Source organism: Anopheles moucheti, chromosome X, assembly GCF_943734755.1.
Source record: "Anopheles moucheti chromosome X, idAnoMoucSN_F20_07, whole genome shotgun sequence".
NCBI lineage: Eukaryota > Metazoa > Arthropoda > Insecta > Diptera > Culicidae > Anopheles > Anopheles moucheti.
The window spans coordinates 11,777,559-11,799,070 of record NC_069142.1 but is presented as its reverse complement, the minus strand read 5'-3'; the positions used below and the strand labels follow the sequence as shown (position 1 = coordinate 11,799,070).

Sequence of the window (21,512 nt, the reverse complement as noted above, 5' to 3'; positions counted from 1 at the left end):
AAAGAAATGAGAAAAACAAGTGTAAATATGATGAAATAAAAAGAATGAAATAAAACCAAACTAAAAACGATATTAAACGCGTTGTTGTAGGGGGTCATGGTTGACAGATATAATTTCACCAACTAAGTAAGCTAACACAAACGTGCAAAACACACGCAAACAGAGAAGACATCAGCGTCTAGCACCACGGTAATATACACCGAACAGTGATCGAGGGGGTAATTGGGGTGAGACGAGATATGGGGGGTTGGGAGAGACGGCCCTTCCCTGTTTTGACACTACTTACGCTCCTGATCCGATCCATCCTCGTTCTTATCGTCTTTGCTCTTCATGAACGGGAACCGGCGGGAGAAGGAGAAGTTTTTCTTTTTACGATCGAGCGTGGACACCTGCAAGCAAAAAGCACACCGTTACGCATACGATTAATTAAACACCTCGGGGGTAACACGCATCAGGGTTTAATATCCGCGCGGCGAAGGAACATTCACCTCCTCGCCCGATGGAGATACCTTTTCCAGGTTGTTATTGTTCGCACCGGCGTGACCCTGGAACTTAACGCTACGGTCACGGGCACGCTGCTTACGCTCCCAGCGCCGTTTCGACGGCACGATACCGATGCTTTCCTCCTCGTCCTCGCCGATGACGCGCCGTGCCTGCCACCATTCGTCGTCGGACGCGTTCGTCACGTGCAGTATGTCACCGTGCCGGAACTGGAGACCACGGGTCGGTAACCCATCGTCCCGGTTCGGATCGTAGTCGAACAGTGCACTGCAATGAAGGGAAACGGTGCAATTAGAACAGCTTTATAGCATGCGCGGTGCATTGTCTTTTTTTTGTGTGCTTTACGTACCGTACGAAGAGCGTACGCTTCTGAGAGGTTCGCAGCAGCGTGCCGGTACCGGCTGCCACCGCCTGCTTCAGCTCCTGAATGCGTTGTTCGAACCGGTTGTAATCTTCCGGTCGGTACTGCACAACCAACGTTACCGTGCCACCGGCATTCTAGATCAAATAAAATAATTTATTAGAAAACTATTAATATATAATATATAATAATATATTTGTAAAACCCTTGCGGCATACAAACTAATTAAATTTATTAAATAAATAAATAAATAAATAAATAAATAAATAAAAATCATATTAGAACGTTACGGTAGTACAAAATTCTATAGCAACAACATACATTTTATCTAGTTTTGCTACAGCTTGGTTTGGTAATATTAATTTTGATTGTAAGAAGATGTTAGATACCATCCAATGTATGTACAGTACCAAGCAGATTTATTGTTTGTCAATAAAGCATGGTAGCATTGTATAATACACTTAATAATAACTATGACAGACAAATATATAATTCTACCAGCCGCAATGATAATGAATGTAGCTCACCTTAAGGGCCTGCGCTGCATCTTCATGCGATGCATTTGCCAAACTGATGCCATTGACGAATAGTAGCTGGTCGCCACGTTTTAGTTCACCACCGAGATCGGCTGCTCCGCCAGCCAGCACGTACGATACGAAGATCCCCTGTTGAGCAAAACAATATGCACATGAATAACAAAATGTATCGGCATACGTATGTATTTTAACGTAATGTTTGATAAAGTCTGGTAGCAATTACTATGCGGATCTGATCGGCATAATGTTCATATTTCGCATATTTACGCTAACTTATTTGTTAACATGATAGTTAACAATATCACCAAGCAAATTAAAATTGAAAATTATTTTTACTGAGATATATTTGTTTTTAAAATAGCATGATCGGGATAAGGCAAAAGACAAGAAGGAATTGCGTGGAGCAATTTGTACTCTTCTCAGCCAATAAATCATTGATAATACGGCAATGAGCCGCCAAGGAACTAAATCAACGTTTACAGAGTTCAACATTATCTCCTGTGTCTGAACAAGTAGCATTCTCTTCCTTTTTACTAAAAATCGAGAAATAAAAATCCTTCTCGATTAAAATATTAATTGGCGCTATTAGATTCTAATATTATTTTAATTGCAAATATTCAAGGGATGAAATAAATTATTTTTCTGTTGTTCAAAATATAAAGTAGGCAATAGTTGCAAGAAACAATTACAATACTCTATAAGGACTATTTTTAGGGCCGTCCCTTTAGACTAAGAAAATGGACTATTTGTACATGAGTGAACACTTGAAATATTACAATCTAAAATTAGGCTTAAAAGAGATCCTTAATCCTTAGAGATTAAAATATTGATTGGCTCTATTAGATTCTAATATTATTTTAATTGCAAATATTCAAGGGATGAAATAAATTATTTTTCTGTTGTTCAAAATATAAAGTAGGCAAGAAACAATTACAAAACTCTATAAGGACTATTTTTAGGGCCGTCCCTTTAGACTAAGAAAAAGGACTATTTGTACATGAGTGAACACTTGAAATATTACAATCTAAAATTAGGCTTAAAAAAGATCCTTAATCCTTAGAGATTAAAATATTGATTGGGGCTATTAGATTCTAATATTACTTTAATTACAATTATCCAAGGGATGAAATAAATTATTTTTCTGTTGTTCAAAATATAAAGTAGGCAATAGTTGCAAGAAACAATTACAATACCCTAAGAGGACTATTTTTAAGGGCCGTCCCTTTGGAATAAGAAAATGGACTATTTGTACATGAGTGAACACTTGAAATATTACAATCTAAAATTAGGCTTAAAAGAGATCCTTAATCCTTAGAGATTAAAATATTGATTGGCTCTATTAGATTCTAATATTATTTTAATTGCAAATATTCAAGGGATGAAATAAATTATTTTTCTGTTGTTCAAAATATAAAGTAGGCAAGAAACAATTACAAAACTCTATAAGGACTATTTTTAGGGCCGTCCCTTTAGACTAAGAAAAAGGACTATTTGTACATGAGTGAACACTTGAAATATTACAATCTAAAATTAGGCTTAAAAGAGATCCTTAATCCTTAGAGATTAAAATATTGATTGGCGCTATTAGATTCTAATATTATTTTAATTGCAAATATTCAAGGGATGAAATAAATTATTTTTCTGTTGTTCAAAATATAAAGTAGGCAATAGTTGCAAGAAACAATTACAATACCCTAAGAGGACTATTTTTAAGGGCCGTCCCTTTGGAATAAGAAAATGGACTATTTGTACATGAGTGAACACTTGAAATATTACAATCTAAAATTAGGCTTAAAAGAGATCCTTAATCCTTAGAGATTAAAATATTGATTGGCGCTATTAGATTCTAATATTATTTTAATTGCAAATATTCAAGGGATGAAATAAATTATTTTTCTGTTGTTCAAAATATAAAGTAGGCAACGGTTGCAAGAAACAATTACAATACCCTAAGAGGAATATTTTTAGGGCCGTTCCTTCAGAATAAAAAAAAGAGTACACGAGTGAATACTTGTAATATTCCATTACAAAATTAATCTTAAAAAAAGAAAAACGTATGTTTTACCAATAAAATCTCTAATTACACAGGAGCTACTACATACCTGTCCATCCTCACCACCGACAATATTGAACCCAAGTCCGGACGCTCCTTTCCGAATGACGATCGTGCGCGGTACTCTGGAAAACAAACAACATAAGCAAACCAAGTTCCAGTAATTAAAAGTTCGGGTTAAAATGTCGCAAAAACGCAGTGCCCTTTTACCGTGTAATGTCTTCGCTGCTAACGGCGCGCGGTGTACCGATCGGCATGCCGGTTTCGAGCACGTTCGACGATGCGTACCGGGATGAGCTGTTCTCCAGTGCGAACGCTGGCGAGTGGGAACGTGCCGTTGGTGCCATTTCCGTGTCGCCTCCGCCGGCCTCACCGCCGCCGCCACCACCGCCCGCATCCGGCGACGCATGGTCGACCATGCTGACGCCAACGTTGTTCATCGCGTTCGTCGACAGCGAGTTAAGGTTGCTGATCGAGTTGGCGAGCGCCTGCAGTATGTTCGTCTTCTGCACGATCAGCGTCGCCCGGTTGGTGATCGCCTTGAGCGTTGCGACCGCCTCCTCGTGCACCACGTTCTCGAGATTGCGCTCTCCACCGTCCGGTGTGCGGACCGCGATCAGCTTGTCACCGACGGCGAGCCGGCCGTCGATGTGGGCCGCACCGCCCTCCATGATCTTCGTTACGTAAATGCCATTATCGCCCGGGATGTGCTGGTTGCCGATACCGCCCGCAATCGAAAAACCGAGCCCTTTGCTACCTTTCAGCAGTTCGATCTCCTCCAGCTTCGGTGCCTGGGCGGGTGGGCGCTTCCGGCGGATGTGCTGCAGCGTGTTAGAGGGAAAATGTGTTAGATTTGTTTTCCGACTCGCTCCCCTCTCTCTCTCTCTCTCTCGTCTGGATCGAAAGAACACAACACTTACCAGCGTCACACGGTCGCCCGCCTGCTTGAGCGCATCGACGGCTTCCCCGTGCGTTACGTTCACCACGCGCACCTCGTTCACGGCCACGATGCAATCGTTCACCTGCAGCCGACCGTCGACGTGGGCCGCACCACCCGGTATCACCTTCGTTATGTAGATCGACGCGTCGAGATTGATGTGCGGATTGTCCGTACCGCCCGCGATCGAGAAGCCCAACCCGGTCGAGCCGCGTAGCAGCGTTATCTCATCGTACTCCCACGGCGAATCGCCATTCAGCTGCGAAACGAGATGAAGATGACGGTGCAGTATAAGTACAATGCCAAACAACGATACCGATTCCATCTTGGGTGTCATTTGCTGTCGCCATTATGGCCGTACCGTTTTGGTGCTGTTGTGAGATTTCATCTCCCAATCAAGCAGCGGCCCTCTATTGCAATCTTTTACCAAATTAACAAACTTCAAGCAAAGTAAAACATTTGTTAGAAATGTTGGAAACCATCTTCGAAATGAAAACACAGTCGCACACACGCACACAAACGAAATTCATATTATTAGAAGCAATCTGTAGGTCAAACAAAGCAGCCATTAAACTTGCGGTGAAATTAAAAAATGACAATCAAGTTATAGCGAAAAGCGCTCGAAGGGAGAATCAACTCTTCTTCTTTTTTGTTTTTAACAAAGCCCGCCGAATTTTCGCGAAGATGTCAATCTGTGAACTTACGCACTATAAACAACCTTTCATGGGAAATATACTTGTGACGTATGGTTTTGTCCTTCAGCTTCCGGGTTCGGATCAGTTCGTCACCGTTCCGCTGCCGGATCGTGTTCGAACTAATCCGAAAGCATTCGCGGATCCCTTTCCCGGAAATAAAACATCATTACATAACATTTCTTTTTCTGATGACAGTTTGTTTGCAGCCCTGCAAGGTTCTATCCTGCTCCCACACGTCTACCCTTCTCCTCCTCTCTTTGTTTTGCCTTCGGTCATTATCATATCATTTTCACTTTCTTCGAAGGGCAACATTTGTGCTGTGGTTTAAGCAAACATTTTAAAACAAATATCCAAAAAAAACAAACCACCATTCGGATGCAAAATCGAAAATGACAGATTGAACGCAGATTGTGTTACGTTAAAGAATGATGTCTGGCTTGAAAGTCTTCAGCTGTTATTTAACGAAAAAAAAAAACATGCTGGAGAAATGTATCGGTAATTTTCCATCAAAATGTGTATGAAATTAAAGCTTTTTTTTATCACACTTTCAGATTCAGATTGTCGTTAAACGTTAAACAATGTTTTTTCCATGCTGGGAACACCTTCGAACAGGTGGATATAAATACAATATTTGCCTCTGTGCATCTTGGAAGAAAATGAATTCAGCCTATTTTGGTCGAGTGTTTTCGAGAATAATTGGAACATTTAGTAAGATAGCAACTAGATAGATATAAAGAACCTTTGTTTATGCATTACACTTTAAATTATGTTTATAGTTATGTTATGGCGTGTAGACAACAGAGATAGTGAGATTTTCGACCTTGCAGTGTTAGTTCTACAACTTACCTGTTTTGTATCATTCGCATTCGATGTCGGAACCTAATTTGAAGGAGAAAACAGAACCAAACGTGAGGATTAACGCGGGTGCATGTTGGTGTGCGTACGTGTAATAGAATGGAGTACAATTTAACTTTAACCTAGCAGAGAATTGGCAATAACGCGAGATTTACATCTGTAGTAAGGTAAGTGTGGCGCAAAGTAGATTCTATTACAATTAATCACTCTATTTTTCAATGGAAAATTCATAATAGCATCGAGGTATTGATTTCAATTAGGTGAATCGTGCCAAATACAGCTTAAGTAATGCAATTCACTTGTTTGCTTGTTTTACTTGCATTTTTAACAGTTAATTTAAAGATTGTGTACTTTCCTTCACTCATAATAACAACAACAAAAATGGAACAGTTTCTCAAATAAGTGTATTAACAAGAATATCATTTTGCAAAAATAAATCACTGAATATTTATCATTGAATAAGATGCAATGCAAGAGTGAATTTGTATTTAACAATTCTATTCATTCAACGAATAAATATAATCATAAAGTGTACATGCACACCGAGAAGGATTACATCAGAAAATAAAGCACAATAATCGTTCGAAGAAAAAAAAACAGGAAGCACATTACTACAGCAACACCGACAATTTGCTACGCGTTAAGACTAGTTAACTATTATTGCTACTACTGTACCGTATCCAGGCTGAATAAGGACGAAACCTTTTTGAGGAATCCTCCACCGCCCGCGCCTCCGCCTCCTCCATCCTGCTGGCGTTTCTTTTTCCTCGTCGTCATGTTTTATTTCCTTTTTTGTTTTGCTTTGTTTTTGTAGGGGTGGTTTTTCTTTTCTCTTTCTTGCTCTTACCCTCCCCACGCGTTTTTCACTTGCTTTTAACCAGATTTTTTTGTAATCTGTTGCCTTTACGGTAGAGTTTATATTGGTGTTGTTTTGTTTCTATATTTAGTACCGTTTAATCATCGACTAGGAAACTCCCGCCCACCGCTTAGGTGCCCCCTTTTCCCTCGGAACCGCACCACACAAACAGCCTTCCTTAAGCATACATTTATGGGAAGTGATGAGAAATGGGGCGAGTGTGCGGTCAGGGTGATTTTTTTTTTGTTTGCTGGGCCAAGAAGAACGAGAACTCACTTTACGCCGGTCGATAAGATATAAAGAGCTTGGGATTCCGGGGATTTTTTTTAGTATGATACGATTAAAGCATTTTCTTTGACTTTATTTCACTTGCCACTTGGTGCTTACAACGCTAATTACACTTTGCCCTTCACAAAACACACACACACAAAGAAACAATTATGCACACATACAAACGCACGCCTAAAAAAATTATAAGAAAGGTAAAATAAATGATAAAGGTAATACATTGTAACAAAACAAAAAATCAAATCAGCGATCAATAAATATCGAACGAGTATCTGGTAGTAGTAGGAACGAGTAGGTAAACAAAAATCTCAACCCAACGATCGATAATTAATTAAATTTCTGGCAATGGAAACATTTATTCCTTCACCCATGGTTAAGTAATGCAAAGCAAAATCGCCATTTGCCCGATGTAACACTTTCCCGTGCAATTGTGTAGGGGATATCATTCGAGTTCCAGCTTGTCCGGAATCGCTTGTGTCTCAGGTCAGTGGCGAAACCGTCTACGGTACGGAGCTAAAATACGTCAAGGGCGAATTAAGGACGCAACAAAATGGTAAAAGCCTTGCCGGTAAGAGATATTAAATCAAGAAAGCAAGAAAAACGTCCTTTCGATAGGGCACACAACAACGAATCGTGCTAAACAGTGCCAAGTGCCTTCGCTTATCGCTTGCGTCTGATGTGCGTAATGAAATATTGGTTTATCCGCTTTCGCAGCGGTTCCGCGATCTTTAAATGGTTCTATTTGCTCCGTTTTCTTCTTCTGTTTTTTTCCCTCCCACATACTTCCTGCATCCTTTCTTTAAGTAGTTTCCTAACAATCCTTTCCTTCATCTTTCCCACTGCAGAACCGGTTCCATAACACCCCCTTCATCTCAAGAACATTCCGATACAGCCCACACGTACCGCATTTGGGTGGGGTGAATGGAAAAAAGCAACAGCCCTTTCACCTTTTTACTCTTTTACGACCGTGTGTTACAATCATTTAACCCCCCGCCTTTTCCCGGCTGTAACGCGCTTTTCCTTTTCACGGGGGGAAAATGGTGACCGGTGGGTGTATTGCAGGTGGGGGTAGGGGGAGGAAACGTTTCTTACGCACGCACGCACCCCGAACACACCGATCTAGCCTGAAGCACCAACCGGCATTGCGTTTACAGCGCTATTTATTCACTCAAACGATAGTCACCTATAAAAGAACGAGCAGAGAGTTGAGAAGAGAGAAAAAGAAAAAAAAAAAAAAGAAAAGAAAAGTGGGAAAAACGAAACAAGAAGGGAACGTGGCGGGTGTAGGGGGTGATAGTGAGGGCGAGCGAAATGAATGGGGGAAAGAAAAAAACGGATGAACGGCCAAGGTTTTGAAAGAAAAAGAAAAAAAGAGAGAGAGAGAGAGAGAGAAATTTAAATTAAATTTTTGCGACAAACATAAGAAAAAACTAAATCAACTGAGGAGATGGAAAGGAGGACACGGGTGTTAGAGCGTGGGGGACAGGGGGTGGATTGTATCATAAAGGGGTCAGCAATTTGTAAGAACAGAAGAAGTCAAAACAAACACGCAGTCAACACGAGAAAATGCACAATCCACGAATCCGGGAGCATGGTAGCCACACGAAGGACACCCCATCTGGCAAAAACCGATTTTTTCATATTGACCTCTCGTTTTTTCATCGTTTCCTCTCGCTCTAATTGAGCGCTTTCGGCCGCTCGGGAGCCGCGGTGAGCACTTCTATATATGTGTTAGTGCAAAATTAGCTGGTCCGAACGATCCGAGCACATTCTCGAACATTTTTTTCCTTTTGTTCCACACGATCGTGTCATTTTGAGCAAAGATCTAAAAAATGAAAGAAGAAGTTGTGTGTTGCATCGGAAACGAAGGATTGGTTTGTGGTATAAGTGCGGGAACGATTTTAACGCGATGATTCGCATGCCGGTACATTCAAGTGTTCCTAACAGTTTGGTGAAATATAGGTATAAAAAGTGAGATATGTGCATGTCCGGGGTTTTAAATTGATAAAGATGTTGTGTTATTATAGTGATTAGTGATCAAAATGGATCCGAATATGGCGAAAATGCCGAAAATGAATGGCTTTTTCTGTGTGAAATATCGCCACGCAATGGAAGAGCTGGACCCCCCCTTCCGCTAAAGAACGCTGCGAAAGAAACGGTAAAAGCGAAACCGAAATTGAACCGTATTGGTGCGGTCAAACGTGCGCGTACAATAGTGTGCAGCAGTGGCGAGCGTCGAACGATCGGGATCTCAATCATGCGAGCAATTTTCGGATCCCAATGGTTCGGGATCTAAATCATTCGAGCAATATTCGGATCGCGATCGGATCGACCATCGGATCGCGCGAGGTCAAACGTTCGGGTTGCTTCGGTTTTTTTCGGAAAAATCATGCGACTAACTTCGACTAGTCTCACGAACGTCGATGCTCTAGTCAAATGATTTTTTGAGCGTCGTGAGTTCCCTCTGCCAGATGGGACGATTAACATTGGTTTTAATGTGTAAAGGTTGCATGTAGTGTTGAGTGATTCTAATTCCGACTCCAATTCATGCATCTGACTAAATTTTGCAACCATTAAGAACATCTGCAATGTCCGAAGATTTATAAAGTTGAACTCAGCTTAGAAATAGAATAAATGTGGGCCCTAAACGTATTAAAATAGATAAATATTTGAAGTCAGAAATAGCTGACTGAGCTGTGGTCAGAAATATAATAAAGTTTGTATACTTAAATATCTTTGGTATCTTTAGTGATTGCTTTACGGAATTTAAAAGAGATGTAGGAAACTTTATAACAATAATCCTCACACGTGCAACTTTTAGGAGTTAATTCGAAAGACTTTTCACTAAATATTCCTATGAACGATTCTTCTTAGAAGCTTCGTTACGCTCAACACTAATTGCAAGGGTTAATCGCTTGATGTTTTCGAGTTGTCACGGCAGCACTCACACAGAAAAAGGATTAGGTCAAATGCAAAACACATTGGTGGAGCTCATTGTCGAATGAGGAAGGTTGGCCGGCCCTTTCCGGGTGGGGGAAGAAGTAAAATTTTATAGCGGATTCGATGGCGCGTATTGATTTCCCATTGCCCGGTCGCTTGGTTTCATTAATTCCTACGCCTGTCACAAAACTGTTCTCACACCACCCCTTTTGAGAAGTTAGGCGATAGTTTTCGACCCCTTGATAACCCTCCCGCGGCCCATACCGTGTCGAGGTTAAATTAGAACCATCCCGAATGTTAAACGAAACGACTACGTTTTCATTACTTTTTTCCACACATACTCGCTTGCTCTTGGTTTGATCGTTGGCGCACGATCTACTCCCCACGAATGGGATGGGTGTGTGTGTGTTCGAGGCAAAACAAAACGGGCACGACAAGCGCGAAAACGCGGGGCACATATTTCTGTATGCAAAACTTGTCCTCTACATTGCGCCAATGGTTTCGGTGCGCATCGGCGCAACTCCTTCCTCGTTTTTTGGATCGGCTTACGTTCCTCAAAATAGACAAGAATAGATATGTGATGTGTGCACGATGGTTAAATACCTTTCGATTAAACTTCAATCATTATTTCCACGTTACACGGTCGCCTTGCGTACGCCCGTTCCATTCAATCCATTATATTCGTCAGCATATCCACGAGTTGTTTCAATCCAAATGGGTCTTGGGTGTGTATGCAGTCAGTTTCAAAAAAGAAAAGCAGCATGGTGCAACATAATCGCAAATGTCTGGTAGCAGCATGTTTGTGAGTCACCGTTCCGTCCCCTTCGATAGCTCCCCTCCATCGAGTTGCGCGCACATCCGGACCGGTTAGGGTCAACACTTTGGGCAATACGCCCGCGCATCATCATGTTCGGCTTGGTGGGATTTCTTCTCTTTAGGCAGCCGTCTAAAAATATGCGGGTTGCACCAAAACCGTATTCAAATTCATTACAACCACCGCCGACGATCGGAACCGTTTCGCTTTTAGCTGACTCTCGATCGCTTTAATATGCGGAATAGCCCTTGCCTCCTTTACATTTCCATATTTTTCTACCCAAGCAAATAGCTACAATAGAGAAGGAAAGAATTAATCATACGTGAAGCTGTTTTGAACCCATTTCCAATATCCTTTCTCACTAATACCAGTTCCGTGCCGTCGTTATTTCTTCTCGTGGCACAATATGAAAGGCGATAAATTGATTCTTTTGTTGGTTGAAAGATGCATCTACGCCGTCTGCATATTGCTTTCTTATGCTTTATGGTAGAAATAAACCATCAACACGCCAATTGCCCCGGTTTACGACCCCCGTTTAACCCGTTTACAGCAATTTGCAACAACGAAAACAAAACAAACTGGAACGAATCTGACAGTTCGCGTTTAGGCTGCGTACTGCACATTATCCGGCTGCAGACGTACCATATGGCATGCTGTATTGTAAACGCGTGCTAATTCATATCGATTAAATTCACAAGCGCCTACATCTCATTCCGTTACTAATGAATGTTTACTTTTCAATATAAAACAACCTCAAACTTTATTTTCGCATAAAGCACACTTTCGCAAGTACCAATAATTCATTATTTACACACACGTGTTGTTTTCCATGTTCACATTTGGGGTTCAATATTATCCGTTTCGAAACCAAACCCAATCTTGATTGATATGTTGATAGTATTTTTGCTATTGATTGTTGATCTGGTTGAAATTTGTCGCACTCAAACAAACACACACGCGCGTGGTACGGCCTCTAGGTCACGGTTTGGATGAAATAGACGAAGCACACGAGTTATCGCCACCGTTAAAAATAACATCTTTAAGAAATGTTTGCCACCAACTTTTTGTTGTTGTTTGTTTTCGCAATATCCGGGCCTGTGCATTATTCATACAAAATTTACACTACCGTGACACACTTAACACCCGCTGAATCATGCTTCTGGGGAACTGAGCGTATGCGATTTTAGATAGGGATTATTGATTAAAAAACCTCCTATACTACACTTGCCAATAACACTTGCCAATTTGCCAGTTTGATATGTTATGTTGCAGTTATGTTTTTAGCTTCAGAATTAAAATATTCTATACAGACAACAACAGTACAGCCAGCTTACAATAGCTAAAGATTTAAGGTAAAATTGTGAGGATTCATGAATGCCTGATACTCTTAGCGAATATATAAATCTGTTGAGGGTTGACTCATGTTTTCAATGACTTCTTACTGGAGATTTATATGAAAACCTCTTCTCAAGGGAGTCTATATACATTACATACATTGTAGCTTTGCTTGTATGAAATCCAAATGTGATGGAATATTCATTTCCAGCAGTTATTCTATTGAGAAAGATTCGATCGTCCTTGCAGATTACTTTTTAAGTGAAGGGAGTAGAGATCATACAATAGTGGAAAATGAAATGGGTTGGCACAATGGATCTTTGAAGCAACTCTTGTCGTCCACCCCCATAAACACACGCAATGCCAACTTGATATATCAGAATATGTGGAATATGTGGACTGTTGCAAGCACGCATCACTGTTTACCAATGCAACAGCAGCAGACTTAAACACACGCATACGTGCGAGACCTTCGCAAGTGTCCATGAATGACGCTTTCGGTGTCTTTCGCTTTTTTTGTTGTTGTTGTTGGGTACTATACAACGCCCCATTATTTTCATTTGATCATAGACAAAAAAAAACCAGGGGGATAGCAATTGTGAATGAGGGGAACACACACTCACAAAGGCGAAAAACTTCTATTCAAGAAAACGCAGGGAAAGAGGAAAAAAATTTCCCCGAATGAGACAGAAGGGATGAAATACCGGCATTGCTTTTCCCTCTCCTTCTTTCGTTCGCTGCCGTTGTGACTTTTCTGTCCGCATTCCATGGCATACCAAGGTGTGCGCTGAAACCCAAAACCCGAATGACTTCTTCGCACAACGCACAAACACACACACAGCATACATGCACAGACAAATGCATGGGCGCATGCTATGGATGACGCATACCTCTCACATATGCGTGCCATATGTGCGCACGCATCAGCGCATTTCTTTTTTTTTTATTTTAATGTTACAAGCCATTTTAAAATTATTAGAACAAAATCGCTAGCAGCAATCGTGAAAACCAAGCGTAACAGCGCGCACAGACATTTTAACGTGAAAATGTATTCCCAAGCAACACTTTGGGCTTTTCACGACTAAAGTTTTGAAGTGCGTGAACGGTGCTTTCATAGCGCTAGCAACATAATAGAGAATTCAACTACAAAGAATATTCTTTAAAAGTTTTTACAACATTCGGTTGTTTGGTGAAGCAACTGGGAACAAACGAACACACTTGCAACAAACAACAGGCCGTGATCTGATTGTTTTTTTTTAGCAAAAGTAAAGCAAGCGATTTACATCGGTGCATAAATGCAGTTCTTTCCCTTCCCTTTTACGCTTTTCCTCTTTGGAATTAGAAGTTGAACGATGGGGTAGCGGAATGTTGCGGATACATTTCCCATCAAATTTTCACTGTAATATAGCTTTCAAAGGGGGTTTTACAAACTATTAATTAGTTATAACATTTAAATGTATTAATTTAACAAGAGACAATGATCCCGGTACATTAAATGCGCTCCCGAAAAAAAAAATGTAAAAATCGCGCACTCGGCTACGTATCTGCTCGAATGAATGCCCACACGCGTACATTGTACGCGAACTGCTCGAAACGGGAATCCGCTCGTTACGCGTGCCTTCAGTGCCAGGAACGCACTATCGCTCGCGCACACACTCTTATTGTGGAATTTTGTTCTCATCCAAATGGAAACCCGGCATATTTTTGGGCGTGTGATGCACTATGTGCGTGCGTTTTGGCTGTGTGCGTGCGGCTCTTTCTCCATCTCTCGTGTGCGTGTACGGGTTAGAAAAGCGTAACGAACGAGTACAGGGTGCGCAGAAAATAAAGAACAAAAAAAAATAGCTTCACCTCGTAAACGCACACAAACACACACACATACACACGGTGTCACTTTTGGGTTGATAATGATGAAGGTTACGTTTGGGAAATTTTTTTTTCTGGTGTTGGGTTGAAGGCTGATTAAAAATGGTTCGATCTCTTCCTCTTCCCCCTTTTTTCCTTGGTCTAGGAAAAGGGGGATGCAAAACGCACCAAGAAGTTGGATTGATTGAATGCTGCCTTTCTTCTTCTTTGCGAGCTGTTCTCGCGCTTCTCTAAGCTAACGGGACACTAATGCGACCACGTACACACAAACACACACACACACACACGTACGCAAAACAGCATAAATATGGAATTATGAGGCAACAAAACAATACTTCACAGTGTGTCCTTCACATTCATGCGTCTGAATGCAGGCATACACACACACATGAACTCATTCACACACACACACCATCGTACAAATTTTATTACTGTGTAATAACCAGTAAAATAACATAATTTTATCCCTCGTTTTCAACATTAAAACATACAATCACACACACGCGCACAAAATCATTGGGTTAAGCCTCTAAATCCGACGTGACAAGAGCACCAGAGGTTTACATTTCGACAATTCATAACTGCACAGTTACGTTCGTGCCAGTGGTAAAATATGTTACGCTACAACACCACAGCACTGAAACACTTTAATGCAACGCTCATTTATGCTTTTACTAACATTACACGCGTCCACTACACGTCCGCAAAAATCGACCCCACACACAGCAGCCAAAAAAAAAACAAGAAGACAGTGCACGCACGCACGTACACGCACACTAGCAAAGACGCGCGCGGTTACCGCTGGAGAGAACCAGTAGAGGGAAAGTAACCCCCGGTGCGGTCGATGCTCGGAACAGAAATGCCGAATGCAGCCAACTGACACGAATGCGATCACCGGCACCAGAACTATGGGCTACCAGTGCCGGAATATTTCCGTTTTGGTTGAATTTTTGCCCTCCGCCCTGTTCTTTCGTTCACCGACGGACCTGGACCTGGTCCCGGTGCTCAACCGGCGCACATTCGACGCATGCGATTTGATGCGCTGTTGCGGTGTTTGCTTCACTCAGCACGCGCTTGGAGAAAATCGCACTGCACGGTTGGAGGGTCATTTTATTTTTATCACAAACTTATCAGACGAATCAGATCGAAATTGATTGGAATGGGTTGAAGGATTTTTTTTTGTGTGGTAAATTGTGGACAGTACCAATCAAATCTATACTTTGACGAAATCGCTTTAGTCAACGCTTTTCTGTTTTCTCCTGCGCAAACTCGGTTTTCAAACTAAATCTAATTGCTTGACCGTACAATTCCAGCTGGTTGTCAACTTTAATTCATTTTTTAAATTTCTGTGGTTGATTTTTACTCTGTTGGTGTTTTACGCAAGCGTAATGCTGCGCATGGAAACAGCACGGATAGTCTTATTCGCGCACAGATGACATCAATGGTTCGAAAATAAACTTTCACCGTTCGAAACGGTCTTTGTGGTTTACTGATTATTTGCTTTGCGTGATGTTACTTGCCCGGTGGCGGGATGGTGTATTTAATCATATGCTGAGAAAGGAACACCAATAGCAGGGCGAGTGCAGGACCATGTGTTTCGGATTCGGATTGTATTTGCGTTCGAAAATAGTCTATGAACCCAGTGAATATTGGTATTTGTTTTACAGCGTTTCTCAGTCAAGCGAAACTTCACGACTTTTCGCAACGAAAATCATAGGTGCTGTATTATGGGTTTGCGATTCGCAGGGACGTCAAAATCGCATGCGACAGAGCATGGAATCAACCATATCTACCTACAAATGCAATCCTATTTTCAAGGGTGGTTTAATTTACTAATAGCTTAAACTCTATGGTCTCTTTTCAAGGTTTTAAAAATTTAGGCTTTTTTAATAAATAATAACTTGAGGCTATAAATTTGGACGAAATGTTAACAACTGCAAATGAAATCGGAATATAAAGTGAAGTAAACTTTTGTAACTTAAATTTTCAAACGATAATTTTTTTTTTTCTAAAAACAATTTTCAAACGTAATTTGTCCATAGTGCGTTAAACCCAGAAATCGCAACTGGAGCAACGCACAGGAACCAAGCGGTGCGAGTGGCTCAAATAGCTTGCCTTCGCTCTTTCTCTCTTTCGCGCAACCGGCACCCCCCCATCCCCCGCCCCCTTGGTAATGGTAGAAAGCCGAAGGAACGCGGCAAACGCATCCGTGTAAGTTTTGAAATGACCGTTTACCGGTTCCCGGTTCGCATTAGAACTGGTTTTGTGATCACAAAATACTACACACACGTACACGCACACAAACGACAGACATATTCCGGTTTTGGAATCTCGTAACCTAGCAGTGTGTGTGTGGTTTTTGTTTTCTCTTCAAGGGATTTGTTTATTTAAGTCTTTCGTCACTGGTGGGACAGGTACCGGCACGCCCTTCTACCGTTGCGATAAGCAATCAACGCATGTTTGCAGGTAGGTAGACAGTCTGTTCCTTCACTGCAGCATAAAGTGATAATTTTTACTCTCATTTCACAATATAGCCGCAAGTGCCACACACAACCGTACCAGCATGCGCGGTAAAGGTTACACATGACCAGCGACAGAGTCACGTTTTACCCACATTTGCGTTCAAGGGATAGGGCGGCCCTCGATACAACTGCGACTGGGTGATTACGTGAACGACACGGTGGCGAACGTGCGAAGAAGGTACCCGGTGATGGACATAGACGAAGTCACAACACCATGCCACTGACTTGTTGGCTGGCAGTGGGTAAATTGCTAAAATGTAAGCAGCATCACATCACGCACCGCAAAAAGGGTTTTTTAAATGACCCAACGTATTATACGGACGATCATAAACCGCACGTATCCGCGAAAGTCGTAAATCTGCCTCACCAATCAATCAAACCTTATTACACAGGTGCCAATCGTTCACACGGCGAACGAACTTTCCCTTTGCCTTTTCTGATGACAAAAAAAAAAAACTCTTCGCGTCCTGCTGCTTAACACATACGCGAAGGGTCAGCACACTGAATCAATGACGCGATGCACGTAAAACCTTCTCGCAACAAAACAATCGAGCAATCGTACGGGTAGCGTGAACAATGTACGCAGCAGACAAGAAGATCAGTGATCTCGCTCCGGCAGACATTGCCACAGGGTCGATTGCTACCTGTTGTACGACCTGGAACGATCGATTATGATCAACCATCGGGTTGTCATTTTGTAAAACACCGGTCTGCTCTGTCTGCCGTACAACACGCATCTTCCTGACCTTGACAACACGCATGTGCTTAAGGCAGGTCAAGGCAAGCAATGCGTGTGTTCACGAGAACGGTTGAACCGTCATGGTACCTGTCCTATGGCAGGATATCGACCAGACATTAAGAGTCTCCCAGTGTGGAGATGACTACCAGTTATTTTAACTTTACTAGAAGATAAGCTTAAGAAGTTATGAAATGTTGGAAATTCAACCTCGCATAAGATGCCTTGAATATCCAAGGATTTTGAGCAGTCTATACAGAGTAGCTAGCAAGATGTCCGTGTGCATGGTAGTTGATGACTTGTCATTATTAACAAGCGCTTGCCTCCAAGTACCTACGATGCACATCAAGTGCAACTATGTAAAAGCAATCAGCTCGACCTTTAGGTGACTAGTGGACATTGGATGACCTCTACCTTATCTAAATGTGAGCAAATCTGTCATCTTCCCGATTACGAGCCTGTTTTACTAGCAAGCATTGGTTTGAAAGATCAAATGAGATATTGGGCATGCTTTGGACATCCTCAGTAAAAATCGGTAAGCAATGTTTTTGTTTAGTCTCTTATTCCATTTCCGGCCAGAAACAATGTCTGTGTCTGAGTCTGCGACGAAAGAGCTACTTCTAAACACTGCTTTGATCGTCCCCAACAAGATTACTCCGGGAGACTCAATGCTTTGAAGTTTACGCTAGCATCAAACACACATCAAAGCAATAACCCAGACAACGAGTGCAACGCACTCGCATCCAATACAAAATAACATATAAACCACTCTCAATCGGCAGTTAAATATAGGCGGCTTCCGTTCTCTAAGTCGCTTCTCAAGCAGCGCGACGATTTTGATTGATTTTTGCCCATTTGTGTAAACATCGCTGCGGACATCTGTGCGAATGGGAGATCGAGAGGAAAATAACACAAAACCCCCCTGTCGAACAAACCCTTCATTTACGGCTCTCGGGGAATTTGATTTGCACATCATTGTGAACATTTACAACGTTTGGTCTTGTTTTTTTTTATAGCCCAACGGCGAAATGCATCGACAACGCTGAACGAACGGGTCGGTCCCATGTGCCGAGTGCTTCCAGATGTGTGTGCACGCCCTGACATGAACCGTGGCCATGATCGTTCACCAATGCGTCCCAATAACCTTCCCGCTCAACGGAAAACCGATCGACGAGACGAGCTTCCGGGCGGGCAGTAAAATTTAGATATGCTCGTAAAATCTTCATAAAACTCGCGGCTCCGGCTAGCGAAGACTGTAGCGCAAGCAGCTGCAGATAAGTGCAGCGTCTTACCGGGCGGACGGCGGCAGTCGCATGCAATTGAGTTGGTGCATCGGTTAGGTCACAAACCTTCATCGGGCGGTAACGAGCGATGGTAAAACATGAGTCGTAAAATGTCGCATACTGGCGACAAGCAGCGTGACGAATACCCGCTCACCGCCGCAGTCACTCGAGTGCTGGAGATCCAGCTCCGTTAACAATCGAGATGCTGCAATCCATGCCGAAGATTCGGTTGTAACCGTTTCCGTGATTTTCATTCTCATCTTCGTTTTATTCGGTTTAAAACATAATCAACCTTTATTGATTTTCGCTACCGTATGCGGGAACGGACCGGAGCAAACCGGTTAGTGGCACTGTTGCCGCATAACCTTGCGGATTGCGCTTGTAAGGTAATTCCCTGCGGCATTTACGACCCATCAGACTAGTGTTTTATTGAAGCGGTAGCATATACACATGACTGCGTGACTCAATATAGAGCAATTCACATTGAATTGGCTGATGAGGTTTACAACTCTTTGAATCATCTGACAATTACCAGCAGGTAGTTTGTGCCAATGAGACCATCAGAAATTTCGTCTACCAAGTATTAAGAGTACATTGCATTATACGCGTTACGTGTTTATGTTGACAACCACAGCTATAGCTAGAACGTATCACTTCCAGATATTTAAAGGTTCATTACTTGGAATTTGGAATAATTGCAGCATGCAGATCTTAACCAAAGCTATCGTACGCCCTAAAAAGATCAATTATTGGGTAGGAGATCTTCAAATCACCAAGCCGTTTGGGAATTTGTTTGGTTAGCTTTGGGAGTTGGATGTCCTGAATTTAAGAAGTCGCTCCTTCTGGGCGATTGTCTGCTGGTCAAATGCGATTGGTCCTGACAAACACTTTCATAAAACAATGTCCATCTTAGTCAGGAACATCTTCACTGTTTGGAGAATTCGGGAGGCCCGCAGAGATCACTTTGTCTTCGATCTTTATCTTTAGGTTCTGCATGCACTTGACGGTGATGTCTACTATCACGGAGTTCTGTGATGTGGTGGCCAGGACAAGATTACTACCAGGCACTCTGGCCTTTCTCATGATAGGAGAAGACTTCAAAGAAGCCATATCGCCCAAGACGGGCAAATACCAAGAGATTTTAGTTTGTAAAACTTCTTCGGTTCGAAATACTCAAATCTCCAAACCGTGTGTGGATTTGTATGGTTAGCTTTGGGAGTTGGATGTCCTGAATTTAAGAAGTCGCTCCTTTTGGGCGATTGTCTGCTGGTCAAATGCGATTGGTCCTGACAAACACTTTCATAAAACAATGTCCATCTTAGTCAGGAACATCTTCACTGTTTGGAGAATTCGGGAGGCCCGCAGAGATCACTTTGTCTTCGATCTTTATCTTTAGGTTCTGCATGCACTTGACGGTGATGTCTACTATCACGGAGTTCTGTGATGTGGTGGCCAGGACAAAATTACTACCAGGCACTCTGGTCTTTCTCATGATAGGAGAAGACTTCAAATAAGTCAGATCGCCCAAGACGGTCAAAAAACAAGTGATTTTAGTTTGTAAAGTTAAGCATAACCTTGAAAGCAATTGCCTTAATGTGTCTGGTAGTGACTTTTGCTAATAGAATGATAACGTTGTTAAATTTTGGCTGTGCATAGTGGGATAGCTACAAAACATCGTTGAAATTCTATGTTGTCTATTCTGAACAACGAAGTTAAATATTTTGGAAAAGAATATTTATACTTTAACTCTTTCATATTTGGTTTAGCACTGTTGTACCAACGAAACAGCTAGTAGTTTCAAAAAGAAATATCGTTAAATCGATGCAGAATAATGTCATTGTACAGCACACTTATGTCAGTAACAGTGCGTCACTCGACCTTCATTGAAGTGCGACCTTACGCTTATCTATTCCACCGACTATCAACGTGTTTTTGTTGGTTTGCAATGTTCGACATGCACGAGGAATGTCGTAGATTATAGCAAGGCTATCCGTAAGCGGCATTCCAATGCCTAGATAGACCACGAGACGCGGTCAAGCTGCAGCTAAGGTCTGGTATGAATGAATCGCTTGTTTCAGAGTTGATGGATATGTGCCTTTTTTCCATTTAGTAGTCCATGCAAACGATGTTTTACTTCCCACTCTAGATCAGACCGCTAAGATTCCATTAATGCATTAAGGGTAGTGTAGTGAAAAATGGTGAGTTAATTTTTCGTGAAGATGTGTTTGAGCACTATCTTCAGCATCTTTTCCGTAAGACAATTGTGCCAAAAGCATCCATGAAATTCGTTCCGTTGCCAACCGGCTGCGGGTGGTGTCGATATCGCCAAAATAAACCAAACAAACCGCCTACTGCTGGTGGCCACCGGTTGTTCGGGGTGTTGAATTTCATATGCAGTATCCGGCCAACAGACATGGGCCCCAATTTTTCAAACCAATTCCACGAATAGATGAATCGTTGGAACATTTCAATTTAATTCTTCTCGCACCTTCCTGTTGTCATTTCCACCCCGGCGTCTGATTCCTTCGTGCGCAACCTCAATGGGTCCGGTTGTCTATAACTGTGGAAGATGAAACTCTGACCTGACGTTTTTTCCGCGCGAAGATTTCGCACGCTGCTCGTGTTTTCTTGCTTGTTCTTCAGTGCTTGAAGAACAGTAAACAATCAGTTTCGGGACCTGGTACCGCATCACGCAGACCGTACCACACCAGCTTGAACACCCGTCTGCCAAAAAGCGATACGGACGGAGTGCTGCTTAGTGCTCCGTTTCCTTTTTTTTTCGAATCAGCTATTAAATTTTGCGCGAGAGAATTATAAAACAAACGCTGAAAACTGTACAATTGTACACCAATTGGTATGGGGCAAGGATGGTTAACTCGTACGCTACGACGTGTTAGCACTGAGGATTATATTTGTTTTCGTGGTACGAGAATG

The 21,512-nt window shown here is 42.0% G+C and overlaps 1 protein-coding gene across 10 annotated transcripts in view; it reads right to left on the bottom strand.

Annotated features, from left to right (window-relative positions):
- LOC128307322 (disks large 1 tumor suppressor protein) overlaps positions 1-21,512 on the bottom strand; it is a 49,662-nt gene that overhangs the window by 8,170 nt on the left and 19,980 nt on the right. For 3 of the 10 annotated variants that reach the window (XR_008287619.1, XR_008287624.1, XR_008287626.1), the window contains exons 1-10: positions 10,626-10,979; positions 6,614-8,265; positions 5,930-5,962; positions 4,372-4,647; positions 3,662-4,272; positions 3,501-3,576; positions 1,390-1,527; positions 851-999; positions 489-768; positions 287-389 (exon numbers count right to left, since the gene is read on the bottom strand). Coding sequence is in view for 1 of the 10 variants with exons in the window: in XM_053045098.1 (XP_052901058.1) it covers positions 287-389; positions 489-768; positions 851-999; positions 1,390-1,527; positions 3,501-3,576; positions 3,662-4,272; positions 4,372-4,647; positions 5,930-5,962 (1,666 nt within the window). In the remaining 9 variants the exon portion in view is untranslated. Of the gene's footprint in view, positions 1-286; positions 390-488; positions 769-850; positions 1,000-1,389; positions 1,528-3,500; positions 3,577-3,661; positions 4,273-4,371; positions 4,648-5,929; positions 5,963-6,613; positions 8,266-10,625; positions 10,982-14,716; positions 14,888-21,512 lie in introns of those variants that run through there. The other 7 variants (XR_008287622.1, XR_008287625.1, XR_008287627.1 and 4 more) reach the window with 5 other exon arrangements.